Consider the following 22,075-nt stretch of genomic DNA (forward strand, 5'->3'; position numbering starts at 1 on the left):
TTCAGGAGGCATTCACATAAAGTTCAAACATTGGCTTTTATTCACCGCCAACTAACCCACTATTCATAGGGGTGTACAAAAACCAGAACAAAATAAAATTGAAAAGACAAACTATAACACCGGAACCATCCGCATGGGCTCTGGGCTCAGATGTTTCTCACAGGAGCCCTCACCAGAACTAACTCACCACCGAAAATTCAACTCTCTTTAAACACATGGGCTAAACCATTTGCTGATTGCAGGGGTCTCAGTTCAATAAATCAACCCCATTAAAGAATATATACAAGACAAACCCCACATACATAAAATCACATGCAGCAAAGCAGTAAAACAATAAACACAAAAAATGAACTCTACAAAGAAATTTAAATGAACAATCCCAATACAACAATAAGGTACTCCAAACTAAACATTTCGGATCATTATCTGGTATCATGCTTGCTTCCTTTAAGGCAGAGGAAGAAATGGTGATTCGAGGAGCTTCCTCTTCTGCAGTCTCTGTTTCTGCACAGGTAAGTGTCCGTACATTCATCATCCTCTCCATGACATCTGAGGCATCTTCTGCATGCTCCCAGTCTTTCGACAGCATTCAGCTTCTCACCAGGCTTTAGTTCTTTGAACTGCTTACAAAAGAAGATCTTCTCACGGTGCTTTTCATCTCCACACACAACGCATCCTCCTTTTCTCGTGGACCTTGTGGAGGCATACCGCTTCTCCGGGTACGTAGCTTTCTTTTCAGGTTTGTCACTTACACCCAACTGGTCTAGTTTCTCTAGAATGTCCTCTTGTGTCTTTAAGAATTTTAGAAGGCTGTCGAAGTGATTGTCAGGTGTGACTCCATTTCTGGGATTGACCATGAATGTCAGCCAGTCCCTCTTCATGTTATCCGGCAGCTTGCTCTCTATGGATCTGATGACAAGGGGATTTTTTATGGCTCCGCTGCTTTCGAGCTCCGTGAGGTCATTCAGGGCCTTTTCCACAGCTTGAATTAGGTCAATTACCTTCCTTGGTTGGTGTGACCTTAAAGGAGGGATCCTCTCCAGGTCCTCAATTATCTCCAAGGCAATTGTTGGCTTGTTTCCATACCTGTTTTGGAGTACTCTAAATATGTCTTCAGAATTGTTATATGTTGACAGGCGCAGGTCTCTACATATTCTCTCGTCCACACTGTCAAGGAGTTGAAACTTCTTCACTTCCACCGAACCAGTCGGCTCTCCCTGCTTTTGCAGACTCTCCCAGTCTTTCCTCCATCTGTGGAAATTCCTCCTAAACCCAGTGAATTTAGGTAGACTGGTTGGCTTTATTCTCACCACTGGTTGTGGAACTGCTATTTGTTGAGGTTCTGTAAGTCTTCTTTCCTCTTCTGCAATTTTCTGTGCGGTGAGGAATCCTGCTCTTTTGGCCTCGAGGTTACTGCCGAATATTTTCAGATCTTTTACTCTGCCTTTCAGGTCTGCAGTCTCATCGTGTGGGATCCATTTTTCCCAGTCTTTCAGGCTTTCACTTACATCATGGATTAGCTTCCTCGCTCTTTCCAGCTGTAGTTCATAGCCGTCTCTGTTGATAGCAGTGACGGGGATTTCCTTGGCTCCGTCACAGGCTTTCTCCGCTTCTTGAATTGCAAAGTCTACCTCCTCTCTACCATATCTTGGCCAGAGGTTGAATTGGACTGCCTCACGGATGTCCTCCAGTTTCATGTCGCACTCTTCAATTGTCCTTTCAAGATCAGCCTGCTGGTGCTTGTCGAGCTTGACCTCTTCATCTTCCTTAGTTCCCGCTTCAGCTAGTAGGCCAGCCGCGTAGTCATCATTTGCATCACTAACATTCCTCGCCAGGGAACTGAGCTTGCTGAACTCCTCTTGTAGTTCATGCTTAATCATACCAGCTGCAGCTTTGCTCAGGTAGTTTGCTTGCTTGGTGAAAGCAGATTTAGCTAAGGTCCGCTCTTGCTTCAGTTGCTTGACTGTTTTCCCAAGAGTTTCCTTTGCCATCGTGAAGAGTTTACAGTCAATTCTTCCTTTGCGTCGACAGCTTGACTTCAGGCCTTTGATCCTTGTTCTCACTGCCGCGCTGGTTATCAACTGTCAAGTTGTGTGTGTTTTTTGACCAACCACAGCTCTGCCCAAACTTGAAAAACTGCTTTATCCTTAATGAACGCAAAGGACAACTCAAAAGTTCACTCTATGATCATTTATTTCCATAAGGGTGGAACAGAATAGGTTGATAACCTATAAAATACACAAACAAAAACCATGAATTCTCAATTTCACTTTCTCAAAATAAGCATAAGTAAATGTTACTAAATCCTCAAACCCAACATTCATTTAGTCATTTAGATCAACCTAGGATCTTTACAAGTTAATAATTAACATATCAATATCATAATTAAACTTATTTAATGATTAAACAATACACATGTTTAGAGTAACGTTACTGTCAAGTTTTATGTTCACATAAAGTCTTCAATATTTAATTGAAATTGTATGTTACAAACAAACAAAAAATCATATAGAAGAATGAATTCAACACATTCAATCACATTCTGTCCTACCAGTTGCGTCTTTGGATTATCAGGAGCTGTGGTCATCAGCATCTCTTCTCAGGAATGAGTGAGAGCCAAGTAAGTTCTTACCAAACATTTCAATGCCATGCACATGCACTGCTTGTGGGTGCACAGGTTAATATGGTCCCAAGAGCACTTCCTTGAAGTTGGTTTAAACAGCTCGGGTTGCATTGTTGCCCCCTGCAGTTTGGGAGTGCCCTGTGTGAATTTAGGCTTGAGTGCTCAGTATAGCTTGTAATCATGAATTGACACAACACTAACCAATGGTGGCAAATCAAACTCCAAGTTAAAAATATTGTAGAACATTAACTTCGACTACAAAAGATGCGTTTCTTGATAATTTGCCTGAATTGTCTCAAATCTCTAGCATGAGTAATAACGTTCAAGATCATGACTTTACCATTGAAAATATTAATGCCACCTTCTCGGAAAGGCTAGACACAGTTGCTCCTCTGCGCTTAAAGAAGATTAAAAATGACAGACCGACACCGTGGAAAAATGAACTTACTCAGGCTCTAAAGAAAGCGGCACGAAAAATGGAGCGCAACTTTAAGAAAACTAAATTAGAGGTATTTCGTATTGCCTGGAAGGATAGTATTAAAAAATACAGGAAAGCACTAAAAACTTTGAGATCTGCCTACCTTTCATCACTAATAGAAGAAAACCAGTATAACCCTAGGGTTTTTATTTGATACAGTGGCTAAATTAACCAAAAATAAATCGTCAGCGACTTCTGATTCTGTATACCAGCATAGCAGTGATGATTTTATGAACTTTTTCACAAATAAAATCCAAGATATTAGAGAAAAAATTATAACTATGCAACCAGAAGTGAATCCCGCTGAACAAACGACTAACTACAGCGTCTCTAAGGAGAAATTACGTTTATTTTCTACTATAGATCACGATGAACTCTCTAAAATCATTAGATCATCTAAATCAACTTCATGCATGTTAGACCCTATACCTACAAATCTACTGAAAGAGATGCTCCCAGAAATTAAAGATCCTCTACTTAGCATTATTAACTCATCTCTGACATTAGGACATATGCCTTAAGCATATAAGGTGGCTGTTATAAGGCCCCTTGTCAAAAAACCCCATCTGGACCCTGGGGAACTAGTTAACTACAGACCTATTTCGAATCTACCTTTCTTATCTAAAGTTCTGGAAAAAGTAGTCTCAATTCAAATTTGCTCCTTCCTCCAAAGGAATGAGATTAATGAAGATTTCCAGTCTGGATTTAGAGCACATCACAGTACAGAGACTGCTCTGATTAGAGTTACAAATGATCTGCTTATGGCGTCCGACAGAGGTTGTATCTCCTTATTGATGCTGCTAGATCTTAGTGCTGCATTCGACACCATTGACCACAGCATGCTCCTACATAGACTCGAAAATAATGTCGGTATTAAGGAAATAGCTTTGAAATGGCTTAGATCTTATTTATGCGACCGTATTCAATATGTAGCAATAAACAATGAGGTATCACGCAAATCGAAAGTCCAGTACGGTGTACCACAGGGCTCAGTCTTAGGGCCTATGCTCTTCGCATTATACATGCTACCTCTAGGAGATATAATAAAGTGACACGGAGTAAGCTTTCACTGTTATGCTGATGATACGCAACTTTATATTTCCTCGAAGCCTCATGAAACACAGCAATTCCATCGAATAGTGGAATGCATAGTCGATATAAAAAAGTGGATGAGTAGCAATTTTTTATTACTGAACTCGGACAAAACTGAAGTGTTACTTATCGGACCGAAAACCGCCCTACGTAACAACCAAGAATACTGCTTAACTATTGATGGATGTTCCATAAAACCCTCATCTTTAGCTAAGAATCTTGGCTTTATATTCAATAGTACTCTGTCATTTGAGAACCAGGTCGCCAACACCTGTAAAATTTCGTTTTTCCATCTTAAAAATATATCTAAACTACGTCATATTCTGTCACCATCAGATGCAGAGAAGCGTATACATGCCTTTATGACATCAAGACTAGATTACTGTAATGCACTATTAGGTGGTTGCCCTGCAGGCCTATTACAAAAACTCCAACTGGTCCAAAATGCGGCAGCTCGAGTTCTTACGCGTACAAAAAAGTATGAGCATATTAGCCCGGTTCTGTCAACCTTGCACTGGTTACCTGTAAAGCATCGCATTAACTTTAAAATCTTGCTTATTACCTATAAAGCCTTGCATGGTTTAGCTCCTCACTACTTGAGAGAACTTCTAACGTATTATAGTCCATCACGTGCACTACGCTCTCAGGTGTCCGGTCAGTTGGTAATACCTAGAATTTCAAAATCAAGTGCAGGCGGCAGATCATTTTCCTATCTAGCGCCTAAACTTTGGAACAGTCTTCCCTGCACTGTCCGGGAGGCAGACACACTCTGTCAGTTTAAATCTAGACTAAAGACGCATCTTTTTACTCTTGCATACACTAGACTATCATAATATATATATTTCAAAGATCTAGGCTGCACTAGTTAGATCAACCGGAACCAGGGACACTTCCAATAACAACTGATGCATTTGTTGCATCAAAGAGTGCAGAACAGTACTCTACTCTCAGCCAGTCTTGTCTCATTGTTCCAAGGTTACCAGAGCGGGCAGGACGCAGTCCAAGGTTACCAGAGCGCGCAGGACGCAGTCCAAGGTTACCGGAGCGGGCAGGGCGCAATCCATTCCCAGACCTGACAAATGCTGGACGAAGGACGTGGCTACTCTACAAAACTTCAGTCGCTATTAGATTATTAATGATCATTTTAAATCTAACTTTGTTTTTTATTTTGCCTTGTTGTGCAAGCACTGTCGAGCTTGTGCAGAGGCTGCAGTTTTTGCCAGAGGGGAACTGGAATCCCCTGGTTAGGCCTGGTATCCCTCTGAGGTTTTTTTCTCCTCCAATGGAGTTTTGGGTTCCTCGCCACCGTTTTTATACTGTTTTGCACTGTTTGCCTGGCCGGGGGGGCGGCTAGAATTTGATAGTCTTATTTAATTAACACTGCATATAGGAATTTATTGTGTGTCTGTTATTTGACCTGTGTTTTGACTTCCATAACCTTTTATGTTTTACGAATAGTCAATGTTTTCTGTCAATGAAAATTGTAAAAAGCGCTATATAAATAAAGCTGACTTGACTTGACTTAAATTTCCCATGATGCCTGCCACAGGATATAAGGGTGATCAGGAAATGCCGCGCCCTTAATAGCCAACCTTTGTTCCATGCTGCAGCCACAGAACCAGGTGGGACCACGGGTAAGATACTCAATGGTTTAGACTATTATTTGAACTATTAAATGAATACCTCAATAAAGAATATTAAAACCCGTATCTGTGTAGTGATTTTTTCAACCCTAGCGTGCACTCTAGTGCTGAAATGTTGTCCCGTTAGTAGATGTTCAATGCGCTCATACAGACAAAATGCTACTTACACGATACTTTCGGGTGAATTGTTAACGAAAGAAAAATATGTATAAACACACAGAAACCAAATAGTAAAGACAAAATCCATTTTTCCTAAAGAAAAAAATATAAAGAGGAAACTTTGAACTAGATAAGTGTGGCCTTAGCCATCACAACCAGCAAACAAAGCCAATTGCAAATAACTGCTTCTCTGGTCTTATAAAGCACCTGGGAACCTAATCATGTGCACAACTCCGCCCCTAAGGAAATGCTCTTAATGGGGAAATGCTCTTAAGGGGGACATGCTCTTAAGGGGGAAATGCCACTTTTCCCCCTGCTACAATCCACCCCCCACTCTGTATCGGCGCCCCGACGATAACAAAACATAATTTAAGGGCATATAAAAAAAAAGGAATAACCAGAAATTATAATAATAATAATCTAAATCCAGGGTCTAAACGTGGCCTGCATCATATTACTAGACCCAGGGACTGGAGGGACTGCAACCCCATGTGCCCTAGTCCTTGTTCCCACTGGCAAATGGTAGACGTTAGAATGCTTTCCTGCGGTTTCCCGACCACTCCGTCTAGGTTCGTAATCACGGTAATGTAAGCAACATTTAAAAACAGACTCGCCGTGAACGGTTAAACTATGTAACGTTAGCCTACAAAACAAAAAATGTGCTGCCAGTTGTGCCACCTGGCCGTCAAATGTTTCATCGCCTGCGTCACGGTCCCAATAGTGTAGGAAAACAATGACGTTTTCTAATACGTAATTACGCGCATGCTCAGAACGGATCGTGCAGGTGGAACGGATCGTGTACTGACACCGTACATGGCATTCCTAATCGACGGAGACACAGATGTTGTAAATGTATCTAAACCAACTGTATTTCAGTTCAGTGAAGCATACTTTTTCAGTAAGTTACCTTTCCTTTTTAAAAATTTAAATTTTTACCAGATTGTTAGTTAATCATTAACAAGTCTATATCGCCTAAATGGGATCCGGTCGAACATTTGGGTGCACCCAAACTTTATGCTGATGCACCTAAAAAAAAAATTAGGCAACCAGTGCAAAAAGTTAGTCTAGAGCCCTGGAAGATCTTTTTTACAGTGTAACCAAATGGTAGAATTTTTAACTTAGAATTGCAGATGTGCCCAAACAAATTCACACTATTGCATCCACTGCAAATGCAAAGCTAACAAAAATTCATGTTTATGTATGCATAATGCAAGCAAAAACATGCAAGGTGGGAAGAAAGTCATATCTGGCAATGAGATTATTGTATAGAAGTGGGCTATTTTGACTTGCGACTACCCACAGTAGATAAGCACCCACATACCAACATGTCAAAACCACTCAGAACACGTTATCAAGCACGTTACAATGCGCCGGCGACCACAACGCTTCAACATCGTATCACCGAGGATTACATGGATTTCCTACATCATTCAAGTAACGATCAATCACATGTTTTTAGCTTCACAAGGTACAATTATAAAACACACACGTATTATCAGGTCCACCCAACAAGTAATAATAATGTGCATTAAAGCTTATGTTGCAGTATTTTGTAGAAGAATTCCAGTACGGAAACACTTTCTACCCAGGATTTAGAGTGATGTGACATGTCTCCCAAACCAAGACATTAACAGTACACTAATAACAGTAAATATCTTCATTCGGGGAAAAACACATGATGTGTTTAACACAACAGTTAAGCATCTTTAATTGACAAATGACAACTAGAACGCTCTAGAAACCACGTGACTTACTGTACCGTGCTTATGAAAAGAAATATTTTCAATTTTTCACGTTTTTACTTGATGTTGTGGAAAATAAATCAGAGACCAAAGGAATATAGTAGAAAAGACTTTGCAGTCATTTCTGTGTACATGAAAACGATAAAAAAAAAAGATAAATTCACAGACGTTTCCGGGAAAAAGACCTTGGGAACCTTGCTTACGTCATAATAACAATCCGTTATTTCGACCAACATCCTCATCACGCAACTTTATCTGCCCTGTTACTGGACGATAATAGTGATATAGACTTTCTGACCTCTCAGCCATTCCATGGATGACTGACTACTACTTTGTTATTAAAGGGATAGTTCACCCAAGAACAAAAATGTTGTCATCGTTTACTCACCCTCATGACATTTCGAACCTGTCTGACTTACTTTCTTCAGCAGAACATAGAAGAAAATATTTTGAATACAGTTGGTAACAGAAAACCGTTGCTCCCCATTGACTTGCACTTTTTGTGATCCCATACAATAGAAGTCCAGGTGGACAAACGATGTTCTGTTACAAACATTCTTCAAAATATCTTCTTTTGTGTTGTGCAACAGAAAGAAAGGCCTACAGGTTTAAAATGACAAGATGATGAGCACATTTGAGCAATTCCTAATCACATCAATTCTAAGAAACTACCGTATATAACTGTTAACCGGGGTATAAAGTGACGCCTTTTGTTATAAAGAAGCATTATTATAAAGAAGATTCTCTTTAACATCTTTTTTCATAGACAGATATGTTGAAAGTGACACTATAAGGACCAGCACCGCACTTCCACTTGTAACAACCCACTTGTGAGTCAATTTTAAGCTCATCTTCAACCCAGAAAGGTCTTTGAACTGATGCTAGTCCCTCAAAGTCGCCTATAGAAATCTTTTCTGTGTGTGTTTTTGTGGAACAAAAGGGACAGTCACGGTTAGTCCAATCTGGTTAGTTTATTTTATAGTAAAGAAGCAATAATAATAGTGAATCGTGTCTGAGGCTGTGCCCGACTGACTATACAGTTGCTACAAAATGTTTTATTCTTGATGAAATGTTGCACTTATTTTGGAAATTGAGACAATTTATAGTAGCATTTACATTTATACCTCTTGGTGTGTATTTGAGAGCAAATGCCTTTTATATAAGGTTTGTGTGCTAAAGATGTATTTGTGAGTGTATGTTTTTGTATAAATAATAAAGCAATGTAACACAATGTGATGTTTTCAATATTTGAACGTTGTTTATTTTGATGTTTATTATGGTACATGTTAACTTAAATCAACATCCTTTCAATACCACGCAAACCAATTGCATTGCGTTCCTATTGAAAATGGCCCGAGTTGATTCTGTAAAGTCTAACAGAATTCAAAGTTACAGGCATCTAATCCAATAGCGTCGATTTCTCTGTTAGTTTTGAATGGCACGTCTGACATTGATTCGTTATCCCATGAATTGATATATTGAATAACATTTGAGTGAGAAACACGTGTCGCCATGTTAATATTGTTATTGTTATGCATTGCAAGGTTTCTGACGGTCTCCAAGGCAACGGCTCGGGTCCTCATGTGACAAGACTATGGCGTCACAAAGCGCGCTCCCTCTTTAAAAGCCCCCGCCTCACAACAGTCTTCGTTGGTTTGAGTTTGGCGTTGAACAGATAAGTTGAGCTCCTGAGAGTTCGAGGCTTTTCTGTGCGATTCTTGCGTGTTTTGCTTTTCTGCTGGTTGTTTGTTTTCCGTGAAGAAAGTGAGACCGAATATTTCACCGAAAGGTGTTTATTCGTCGACTCCTGACTGATCGTCGAACAGCGCCACAGTTCACCTGCATCGAGTCGTTTGGCTGCACACCGCCGTTAACCGAACCGCGATGGATGCTTCTGTTGTTCCTCCGTCCGTCGAGGACTTTGACTTTGATCTCCAGCTCTCAAAATCATGGGCGGATATAGTCGAGGAGACCGAAGTTGATCCGTCAGACATAGTCATTCCGTCCTATGCTGTTTTGGATTACCCGGTGGTCTTAAATGGATTTCTTGTGAAGTATAAAGATCCGGAGACCTCATCCCCAGTCAAGAGGAGATACGAGAAACGTGAGTTAGATATTATTTTCTGACCAACACTTTAAATGCTTCTGTGTGACTCTGCCTGTGAAATGCCAGGTGAAGTAATGCATTTGTTATTAGAGGTTTATTACATTCGGTTTACAGTTTGATATCTTGTTTATTGCCCGAGTAAGACCATGACATTGGTGCTCAATCTTATAAAAGCGTTGAGATTTGAGCCTGGATTTCACAGAGAGGCTCACGTGGTTTCATACTGGATGTCTGATCGTGACTGATGCAGTATGTCTGTCTGATCACTAATATTCTCTATATTGGGCATTAACTCTGAACTACACCTTTAATCTTATAAAGGAAAATATTTGTAGACATTATTTTCAAATAAAAGATGTTATAACTACATGTAATCCCCACAAAATTCAAATGACTATTTACCGTCATTGACCTTCTGTTATTTGTTTTGTACAGCGAAGAGTTTTATCCAGAGAGACTTCCGGCTGAAGACCGAGTCTAATGTGTGGAGGAAGCCAGCAGGGTGAGATGAGCAGCTCTCTTGATTTCAACACCACGTGAATATCAAACAATACTTGCGATACATGTCATCATTCTTAATGGTATTAAAAGTACTTTTCTTGTATTAGGTGTAGATCTCCTCACTCTGGCTTCTTTAAAAGGCCCGAACGTCCCGTCAGAGAAGCGTCATCAACTCAGTGAGTTAAAAAATCTGTCTCCATTAATAAATGCCACAGTTTTTGCCAGAGCTGTACGTAATATTAATTTCGTTGTATTGCAGGCGTAGATCTCCTCCTTTGGGTTCCTGTCTTAGTCAGGATTACCGTGTCAGAGACGCTTCAAAAGCTCAGTGAGTAGATCAAATGTTTTCGCTTGATAAATGTTTGCTGAAACGGTACTTAATATACATTTCTTTGTATTTTTAGGCAAAGATCTCCTCCTTTAGGCGGAGATAGAGCGACCCCACCGGACAGCCAGAACACGACTCTGGGTACAGTATCAATGCTCTTTATCTTTCAAAACCCTGGTTGGGGATGAACACGCGTCTCATTTATCTATTCTCATTTGATCTCAATAGCTGTCGCACAAAAGCAGGAGATGGGTGGGCCAGAAATGTCCAGCAAGCCCCCCACCACACCAGCTCCTGTATCTGAGTGAGTAGATCAATGGTCTCCATGTATAAATGTTCAAGTGTTTGCTTAAACTGGACCTAAAGTCTCCATTAATAAATGCCACAGTTTTTGCCAGAACTGTACGTAATATTAATTTCGTTGTATTGCAGGCGTAGATCTCCTCCTTTGGGTTCCTGTCATAGTCAGGATTACCGTGTCAGAGACGCTTCAAAAGCTCAGTGAGTAGATCAAATGTTTTCGCTTGATAAATGTTTGCTGAAACGGTACTTAATATACATTTCTTTGTATTTTTAGGCAAAGATCTTCTCCTTTAGGCGGAGATAGAGCGAACCCACCGGACAGCCAGAACACGACTCTGGGTACAGTATCAATGCTCTTTATCTTTCAAAACCCTGGTTGGGGATGAACACGCGTCTCATTTATCTACTCTCATTTGATCTCAATAGCTGTCGCACAAAAGCAGGAGATGGGTGGGCCAGAAATGTCCAGCAAGCCCCCCACCACACCAGCTCCTGTATCTGAGTGAGTAGATCAAATGGTCTCCATGTATAAATGTTCAAGTGTTTGCTTAAACTGGACCTAAAGTCTCCATTAATAAATGCCACAGTTTTTGCCAGAACTGTACGTAATATTAATTTCGTTGTATTGCAGGCGTAGATCTCCTCCTTTGGGTTCCTGTCATAGTCAGGATTACCGTGTCAGAGACGCTTCAAAAGCTCAGTGAGTGGATCAAATGTTTTCGCTTGATAAATGTTTGCTGAAACGGTACTTAATATACATTTCTTTGTATTTTTAGGCAAAGATCTTCTCCTTTAGGCGGAGATAGAGCGACCCCACCGGACAGCCAGAACACGACTCTGGGTACAGTATCAATGCTCTTTATCTTTCAAAACCCTGGTTGGGGATGAACACGCGTCTCATTTATCTATTCTCATTTGATCTCAATAGCCGTCGCACAAAAGCAGGAGATGTGTGGGCCAGAAATGTCCAGCAAGCCCCCCACCACACCAGCTCCTGTATCTGAGTGAGTAGATCAAATGGTCTCCATGTATAAATGTTCAAGTGTTTGCTTAAACTGTACCTAAAGTCTCCATTAATAAATGCCACAGTTTTTGCCAGAACTGTACGTAATATTAATTTCGTTGTATTGCAGGCGTAGATCTCCTCCTTTGGGTTCCTGTCATAGTCAGGATTACCGTGTCAGAGACGCTTCAAAAGCTCAGTGAGTAGATCAAATGGTCTCCATGTATAAATGTTCAAGTGTTTGCTTAAACTGGACCTAAAGTACCTTTTATCTTCTATTATTAGCCATAAATCTTCTCGCTCTGGATATAAAAAGTCGCTCACAGAGGCTGCACCACTTCGGTGAGTTGATCACATTTTCTCAGTTTATAAATGTTTGAATGTTGTTTGAAGCTTTACTTGATATGCTGAACATTGTCTTTGTGTTTCTAGTCCCAGACCTCATCCTCCAGGCTTGTTTAATAGGCCGGAGCCCGCTGACACACAAGCCTCACAATCTGAGTGAGTTGAATAAAGGGCTCAGTTTATGAATGTTTGCCCGAACTGTACCTGATAAACATTTCCTCGCTCAGAGGCTCCACCACTTGAGTTGAACAAATTCTCTGTTTATACATGATCAAATGTTTGAAACAGGCTTTAAAGTAGTTTTCCTTGTATTTTTAGACATCAAGATTCTTCAACACGCTCCTCCTCCACAGCAAAAGGAGCGAGACCACGAGAAGGACCGAATACTACTGCACAGAGTACGATGAAGATGCTCTTTATTTTTCCAAACTGTTGATTTCAGACGTTGGATGTGTTATTCATCTACTCTGATTTGTTCTCAACAGCTTTTCCACAGAGGCAGGGGGTGAGGAGTTCTTTGAGGACAGGCTGCAGTGTTGACGAACTCTGTAATCTGTTGGCTGCAATGCACCTGTCCGAAAAGACTTGCTGTACAACACCGAACAGGCCAAAGCCTCTTCTTCGTCCAGCCGTTTTTGTTTTTCAAAAACAACCAACGTTTGGTAAGTTGTTAGTTCTGTCTGACCAACAGTTTTGACACTCTTTAAATACTGAAAACCTTTGTCTTTGATATTCATGTTTGGATGAACAGGTGTGTCATTTATCTACTTGGATTTGTTCTCAACAGCTTTTCCACAGAGGCAGGGGGTGAGGAGTTCTTTGAGGACAGGCAGCAGTGTTGACGAACTCTGTAATCTGTTGGCTGCAATGCACCTGTCCGAAAAGACTTGCTGTACAACACCGAACAGGCCAAAGCCTCTTCTTCGTCCAGCCACTTTTGTTTTTCAAAAACAACCAACGTTTGGTAAGTTGTTAGTTCTGTCTGACCAACAGTTTTGACACTCTTTAAATACTGAAAACCTTTGTCTTTGATATTCATCTTTGGATGAACAGGTGTGTCATTTGTCTACTTGGATTTGTTCTCAACAGGTTTTGCACAGCATCCGATGGTGGCTGGACAAGAAACATGGACGAAACCCCCTACACCGGCTTCTGCACCTCAGTAAGTTAAATAAATTCTCAGCTTTACCTTTAAACATTGTGACATTAACACTGCGCATGTTAAAATAAAAACAACAGACAATTATTTATTTGATGGTTTGCAGAAACTGTGTTCTATTTGTATTTCTAGGCATTTATATGCTCCCTACTCTAACCGTCAGCCCTGTCTCCGGAAAGAGAGTCTCAGCTGCAAACGTCATAGACTTTCAGCTTACAGGTACAGTGATATGAGACCATAAACATTAATAATCAGTTTATTATCATTGTACTTAATGTTTATTTGTTGTTTTTGCAGCTAAAGAGTCTGGATGGAGCCAGGAGACACCAAATGGTCTAAATAAATAAATTTAATGCCCTTGATGTACATACAGTATTTCTAAACTCACAATCAGGCGATCAAACCGTTATTTCTGCATAACAATCCTAAACTTTGATTTACCACATAGCAGGAACAGACCAGCTTTATGATATTCCTAAACTCAAAACTCTTCTTAATCATCAGTCAAAGTAACACTGGATTCACACCAAATGCGAATGAACCGTTTGGCGCATGTAAATTGCATACAAAGTCAATGCAAAGACTCGTTTGTCAATTTCATCTTCCACGAAGGTTCAAAAATATTTGTCAGATCGCGTCACTCGCGGGAAAAGTTTGTCATTTCGTGTGAGTAATAAAGAGCGTGGAGCGCGATTGATCGTGTTTGGTGTGAACCCATCATAATAAACAGAACTATAAGATGATTAACCTCAAAAACGTCATGAGCAGATTTGAGATACTTAAAGGAATTGTTCACTTTCAACATACATTTTCATGATAATTTACTCGCCCCTGTTGTTTAGTTGAAAAGAAATTATGTTTTTTGATAAACTATTACTTTTCAGCGTTATTACGTGACGTCGTGAGCGCACTTTGCAGAACGGAGCAATAAGAGCATTTGTGTTTATAAAGCATGTACATTTTTATTTTAGAAAATGACTGATCGTTTCGCTAGATAAGACCCTTATTCGTCGTATGGTATTAGCTGCACTGAAACTGTAATTTTCACCTTCAACCGTTTGGAGTCCATTGAAGTCCACTATATGGAGAATAAGGTTTTTGATGAAAACATTCCAGGATTCATTTCTTTTCGACTAAAGAAAAAATACATCAACATCTTGAATGACAACAGGGGTGAGTAAATGTTCATGAAAATGTTGGAAGTGAACAATTCCTTTAACAGAGGAAATACTGGAAGCCACGGTTTTCGATATAGTTGAAGTGTTTTCTGTTATTCTATGCTACGGTTACAGGAGCAGTAAGAGGTTTATTGCAATGTTTTTAATTTTACAAGAAAATATTTTTAATACATTTAAATCGCTTAAGTTATGCCATTAAAACAGTGACATTTGCTGATGTACACAATGCTTTGTTTTCACGGGAACATGCCAGCTGAAGATGAGGAAATGACGTCCAAACGTCTACATAATGGCACGCAGATGCCCTGTTCCCTCAAGTCTAAACTCCAAGGGCTCTGCCCTTCGAAGGGAGTAGGGCATAGGAATGATTTCTTCGTTTGGAATTTGAACCGTGATAAATATGAACAAGATTGAATGTAACAAAGACTGTCGATAAAATATTTATTAATGCGACCTGAAATTTATCCAGCATGGCTGCTCAAGCGAGTATAATGCGTTACGCTTCCTTTTCAACTGAGGTCTGTTTGAAGGGCTATATGGCCATTCCTTTCCCCCTACCCCCTCGAAAACACTCCTTCACGTGAACACCCTTAATGGAGGGGTAATAGGTAGAAATGTGATTGGCCCTTACTCACAGGGAGGTGTTTATCCATCTTGGCGCATAGACTCATAAGCAACGACAAGCCGCTAATTCATTGAGAAATAAAATGCACCGAAAAAATTTATCTACCGATGACACAATTCACAAATTAAACTGTGAATGACATATTAAACAGTTTAAAATCATATTGACGATTAAGAATTCTGTAGTAACTACAGCACAGAGACGGCACTCCTCAAAGTGACAAACAACATCTTGTCTAGATCTTAGTGCAGATTTTTATTTCATACATCATAGTTTTCAATTATATCCATTGAAATGCCATGTTGTCTTTAGCAGGCAGGTGTTACCCATGTAATAACCCTTGTCTTGTTTTCTTGTCTCATTCTCGGGACATGCGAGTCTGACTGAGCCGATCCGGTTGAACGGAATGCTCAACCTCATGATGACCAAAGAAGATGCCTTCATCAACAGCAGGTAATGGGAGTCTGCAGCGGCGAAGGGATGCTGACAAAAGAGAAAGGTATGAGGCTGCTTAAATGCATCCTGTTAAATGATTCGTTTTCAAGAATTTCACTTAAACCAGTTTTGACACATGTGTGTTTAATTTGTATCGTGGCTGTCAACTTTAATGAATCAATAATAAATCTGTATTAGAGGCAGCCACAAATTATGTGAAATATTAAATTGTGTAAAAGCACTTTTGCTTTAGTTTTTGATGGCATGGATGTGTCTTTACATTGTTCCCATGAGCTCTCTGAATGTAATTGAATTGTGTGTTGTATATGTTATCATTCATGTCTATGCAACAATGATTGAATCACTATTAAAGCATAATTCCTCATGGATCTGGTCACTTACTTGTTCCTTGACAATGTTTGGCTTTTATGAAACATTATGAAGTTGAACTGAGCTGTTATTTGACTCCTTCACTGATCCTGTGGCTCAGTTGGAGCATTGGGTTAGTAGCATAAATGGTTGTGGGTTCGATTCCCAAGGACGCATTGAAAACGCATTGAAAATCACAGTGTCTGACTACAGATTGGAACTGATCTTTGGATTATCATACAATATGTTGTATGTTAAATCTTCAGGATGACACTGACTAGGATTCATTCTGCTGACAAAGGTGCCCACTGTAGTTATATAACACTGCTTAGACTGCGATACCGAGCTCAGCCGGTGGATGTCAATGTACCACATGCTGTTCACAACGTTACAGGTCCCGTTTAACAAATCGTTTAATTAATAGAATTATTATATTAACATAAATCAAATATAAATTGTTAAATTATAAGGCACCAGCCAGACCGGTAAACAAACACCGACCAGAAGTGAACTGCAGTCCAGGCACGCGTGTCCAATGAAACGGTCGGTCAGTTTTGAAGTGAAACTCATTGAATTGTTTGCTGGTTTCCAGATCTGCTCAAAAAGTCTGCGATGTTTTCTAAATGTTGATACGTGCACGAGTGTGATGTGTGTGCGGTGTAGCTCACGTGCAGTTTTGCTAATCATGTGATGCGAGCTAATATGCTAATGCACGACAATTAAAAAATCTTTCTCTGACTACCTGCCTGACGTTCATTCTATTCAAAATATACAGTTGAGGTCAAAGGTTTACATCACTCTTGCAGAATCTGGAAAATGTTGAAAAACTGTGGAGAATGAGAGAAATGTATTTTTATTTTAGTCCTGCCCTGAACAAGTTATTTCACGAAAGAAATGTGTCATTTAATTATTATTCAAACATTTTTATTGGATTTTAAATTGTGTGGGAGGCGCATCTGACTTCCAGTTGCACAAAATAAGACGTCTGGCCAGTATGGATGAAAACGCAATGGCGTCTGATTGTGCACCAGATATCGCCTCACCAGTAGGGGTCACACCAAATATTGCGATTTCAGAAGCAGGGCTTATCTCTCTGCCACAAATGTAAGAAAAAGTGTCAAAAATCAAAGACCAAAACTGTGTTACCTTTGGGCAAGCCCAGAACATATGAGAGAGGGTAGCCGGGGCCTGACGGCATCGAGAACAATTCGGGTCGACATCTGGATACATCCTGGCAAGCTTACTCCTAGATAAATGAAGCCTGTGAAGCACCTTAAACTGAAGCAAACCATGTCTGATACAAATCAAAGTTAAATGTATTCTCTTAATTGCGCTTTGCCAGGATATGTCCGACAATCCAAATCCTAGTTCCCCCTCCCATCCTGCCCTGATATGACCAAGCGAAGGCAAGGCCATCATCTGAATATCCTCATATATTCTGCTCACTCCTCCTCTTTGGTTCAGATCCCCCTCCAACCACTCCTCCATCCAATTATTTGACGAGAGTAACGGAAAGGAAGGGAAATGTTTCCGAACGAATACACACACCTGCTGATACCTGAAATAATGGGAGCTGGGGATACTAATATATTCATTTATCAGCTGCTCAAATGACATGAACACACCATCCCTAAAAAAGATCCTTCACCCGCTTCAGACCACTCCTGAACCATGATTTAAATGCTGTATCCATGAGTGAGGGTGGAAAGAGTGCGTTGGCTGAGATTGGGAGAGAGCCTGTTTATCTTTGAAGTGGGTCCTGAATTGGGACTATATTCGAAGTGAGCCACCCACAATAAGATTATTTGTAAGACGCATCTTACTGAGTGGCAATGGTGCACATATTAAAGAAGGTAGAGACACCGGATGAGCGGAATATTGTTCCATTTCAACCCATTCAGGTCCACCCGCCTCATAAGACGCAGAGACCCAGTATATTAGTTTATAGATATTAGCTGCCCAATAATATTGTAAAAAATTTGGTAGAGCTAGGCCTCCTGCCACTTTCCGTTTCTCCAGATGCAACTTCATAATTCGTGGGATGGTCTTGTTCCAGATAAAGGTAGATATAGATTTATCTAACTCTTTGAAAAAAGATTTTGGGATAAAAACAGGTATTGTATTAAATAAAAATAAGAACCTGGGCATAATTATCATCTTGACAGAGTTAACCCTGCCAGCAAGCGATAACGGCAGCGTAGACCAACGGGAAAGGTCCTGTTTGGCCCTTTCTAGGGCTGGTTTAAAGTTATGCTTGAATAAATCCTTGTATTTGCTGGTTACTGAAATGCCAAGATATGTAAAAGTGTCGCGAGTTTCTTTCACTTGATATGCCTCAAAAGACATCTGTCGCGCCTGGTCGTTAATAGGGAAGAGCAAACTCTTAGTAAGATTAATTTTGTAGCCAAAATTTGATATAATTTCTAATGCCTTAGGAATAGAGGTGCAAGGATCGGACAGGTACAGTATCAGGTCGTCCGCATACAGAGACAGTTTATGATTTTGACCCCCCCTGACAACACCCGTGAGCCCCTCGGCGCCTCTAAGTGTAACCGCTAGTGGTTCAATGGCTAGGTCAAACAGAAGTGGGCTCAATGGACAGCCCTGTCTTGTCCCCCTCCCTATAGGAAAATAATTGGAGATTATTCTATTAGTACGGACGGAGGCCTGCGGGGTAGCATACAGGATCCTTATCCATGAACAAAAAGCCGGTCCAAATCCAAACCTTCCCAGAGTTGCAAGAAGATACTCATACTCAATCCTGTCAAATGCCTTGTGAGCATCGAGAGAGAGCAAAACCTCTGCTGTAAGTGGAGTTTCCGGGGAATAAAGAATATTAAAAAGCCTTCTTATATTGCCAAAGAGCTGCCGCCCAGTAATAAAACCAGTCTGATCTGGATGTATCACTGTATGCATGACAGACTCCAATCTACTAGCCAGAACCTTGGTCAAGATTTTGTAATCGCAGCAGAGTAGGCTCACAGGCCGAAATGATCCACACTCCAGAGGGTCCTTTCCTTTCTTAAGAAGGACTGAGATGGTGGCCTGGGTCATTGTAGGAGGGAGAGTCTTACGTTCCAATGCCTCGGTATATACATTTTCTAAAAGGGGGTTAGTTTCAATGAGAATTTTTTTTTAAATTCAATAGGGAAGCCATCCGGCCCCGGAGTTTTACCACTCACATAGGCCGATGTGAGAGGACACTGGCAGTCGCCGCTTCTCCGTTTGCTACTCTGCTACTCTCCTCTGTTCCTGTTTGTTTGTTCGTGTTTGTTGTACCCCTACCTTTGGACAGCCTCTCAGCTGGTTCCCGAAGCCGCTGGGATTCCTAGACCGGACTCTCACCTTGTTGGTTAGCCGCTAGCTGGCTTCCCTCGTTTACAAACGCGGGGCGGCTAATCCTAGCTGCTACAGCGGCTATCCCGATTGCTGACCTCCTTCTCACAAGCAACCTCCACCCGATCCGTGCCGTGACATTTTTGTGGCATCATGATCAAATATTCAACTCTGCAACTGGTCGGACTCAACAACTACTCCACTCCACCCTGCGTCCCAGTCATCAAACAGCTCGGACTTCTACGTCGACCCCGCTACATCCACAGAAGCTCGCGCCGCAAGTTTGTTTTCTTCCGCCGTGGACAATCCATTCCATCCATCTGGTCACCTGTATGCTCTGTCGCACCTGTCCCACGTCATCTGAATACTCATCCACGTCATCAGAATACTTCAGCCACTTGATCACATAGGGCTGAGCACATAGTTAGGCTGCACAGAAAACCTGGACTGGACTGCAGTGCTCTCTGCACTTCACATGCACTCAGTCATGCTCTCCATTTATCTATAAATCCTCTCACTGTCCCCCCTCAAATTAAATACCCCCATTACCCGCCGATCACACGTACTGCTAATCATGACAACCTTAGATCTCTCCAGCCTCTCCCCATCCCACCACCCTCTCATCAGGCCAATTTTGCCCTCCTCAACACCCGATCGCTCAACAATAAAGCCCCTGCCCTCCATGAATTAATCCTCGATAATACCCTGGACTTCCTTCTGCTCACCGAAACCTGGCAACAACCCAACGACTTTTTCTCCCTCAACCAAGCATCCCCCCCTGGCTACAACTATATCTGCAAACCCCGCCCTTCCCGACGTGGAGGTGGCCTCGCCGTTATTTTCAATCAGCACTTCCGGATCACAGAACTAACCCTCCCCTCTGTATCATCGTTTGAATACCTTGCCTTCAAAGCTCTTTTCTCCATGACAGTCATCCTGACTTACCGGCCACCTAAACCAAATCCCTCCTTCCTCTCTGATTTCACTGAACTTCTCTCCACGCCTGCTGCTACTCGGTGACTTAAACATCCACATGGACTCCTCCACCTGCAAGCTCTCATCAGAACTAACCTTTGTACTGGATAACTTCTCTCTCACCCAACATGTCACATTCCCCACCCATGAAAAAGGACACATCCTCGACCTGGTCTGCTCCACAAACCAACCAGTGCTCGACCTCCATTCATGCCTCTTTCCCCTCTCCGATCACAAACTAATACGTTTCACCATCCCTTCTCCAACCCCACGCCTCCGACTCCGCAGAGAAATCACCTTCCGCAACCTCAAATCAATCAATCCACACCAGCTCTCCGCCACTCTCCACCTGGACTCAACCCTCAGCTCCCCCGACGACATCACAAACCACCTCAACTCCACCTTGTCTACCTCCCTTAACACCCTGGCCCCCTTCAAAACAAAAACTGTCACATTTAACTCCTCTTCACCCTGGTACACGGAAAATGAAGCAAACCGGCCGCCAACTGGAACGTCTGACTAAGAACTCATCCCTCACAGTCCATTATGAAGCCTACAAACTCCATCTCACTGCCTACAAAGATGCCCTCACTGCTGCCAAATCCGCCTACCTTTCCACCATTCTCACCGACCCTTGCCAAAACCCCAGAACCCTTTTCTCCACACTGAACAATCTCACTAAGCCTCGGACCGACACCCTCTCTACCTCTACTCCTGCTCTCTGTAACTCATTCCTTCACTTTTTTGCTGACAAAATTCACAACATTTACCAAACCCTATCCCCTGAATCTTACCTCCCAGGATCTACCCCACCACCCACCACAACCCCTCAACTTCCCGTCCCTGCAGACTTCCCAACCCCCCCTCCTCACTGCCGTCTCTCCCAGTTTGAGTCGGTAACTCCCCCAGAAATCTCAAAACTCATCTGCTCTTCCAAACCCACAACCTGCTCCCTTGACCCCCTACCTACTCTACTCCTGAAGTCCTGCCTCCCCGTGCTGTGCCCCTACCTCACTAAACTCTTTAACTCCTCACTGTCCCATGGAATTGTACCCTCTGCCTTCAAAATTGCTGCTGTCACCCCAATCCTTAAAAAACCTGGTCTCGATCCCTCCTCCCTTAACAATTACCGCCCAATATCCAATCTCCCCTTTCTGTCTAAAACCCTGGAACGTATAGTCGCTGCACAACTACAAACCCATCTTCATGCCAACAACCAACTGGAACCCCTCCAATCGGGCTTTCGCACCTACCACAGCACAGAAACCGCCCTCCTCAAAGTCCTCAACGACCTCCTCACCTCGGCTGACACCGGTTCCCTCAACATCCTCATCCTACTCGACCTGAGTGCAGCCTTCGATACCGTGAGCCATAAAATCCTGCTCACCAGACTCAAGGACCTCGGCATCGAAGGCACTGCGCTCAGCTGGCTCCACTCCTACCTATCCAACAGATCCCACTTCATCTCTCTCCATAACCACACCTCTACCACAGTCACAGTCACCCAAGGCGTTCCCCAAGGCTCTGTACTAGGCCCCCTCCTCTTCCTCATTTACATCCTCCCTCTTGGTCAGATACTCCGCCACTTCAGCCTGGACTTCCACTGCTATGCTGATGACATCCAGATCTATCTCAGCACCAAATCCCCCCTCAATCCTCCCATCTCCCACATTA

The 22,075-nt window shown here is 41.9% G+C and overlaps 1 protein-coding gene across 1 annotated transcript; it reads left to right on the forward strand.

The window, feature by feature from the left end:
- The first annotated feature begins 9,386 nt into the window (after positions 1 to 9,386).
- LOC306895065 (uncharacterized protein) lies at positions 9,387 to 16,109 on the forward strand. Its single transcript, XM_079457972.1, has 21 exons — positions 9,387 to 9,841; positions 10,280 to 10,346; positions 10,453 to 10,521; positions 10,605 to 10,673; positions 10,750 to 10,814; positions 10,902 to 10,977; positions 11,106 to 11,174; positions 11,251 to 11,315; positions 11,403 to 11,478; positions 11,608 to 11,676; positions 11,753 to 11,817; positions 11,905 to 11,980; positions 12,110 to 12,178; positions 12,265 to 12,321; positions 12,412 to 12,480; positions 12,643 to 12,722; positions 12,810 to 12,986; positions 13,112 to 13,288; positions 13,414 to 13,486; positions 13,616 to 13,702; positions 13,781 to 16,109. Exons 1-21 carry the CDS (start codon positions 9,622 to 9,624, stop codon positions 13,782 to 13,784), a joined length of 1,779 nt encoding a protein of 592 aa, XP_079314098.1. The 5' UTR covers positions 9,387 to 9,621; the 3' UTR covers positions 13,785 to 16,109.
- Positions 16,110 to 22,075: the final 5,966 nt, after the last annotated feature.

Source organism: Barbatula barbatula (assembly GCF_947034865.1).
Source record: "Barbatula barbatula genome assembly, chromosome: 1".
Lineage (NCBI taxonomy): Eukaryota > Metazoa > Chordata > Actinopteri > Cypriniformes > Nemacheilidae > Barbatula > Barbatula barbatula.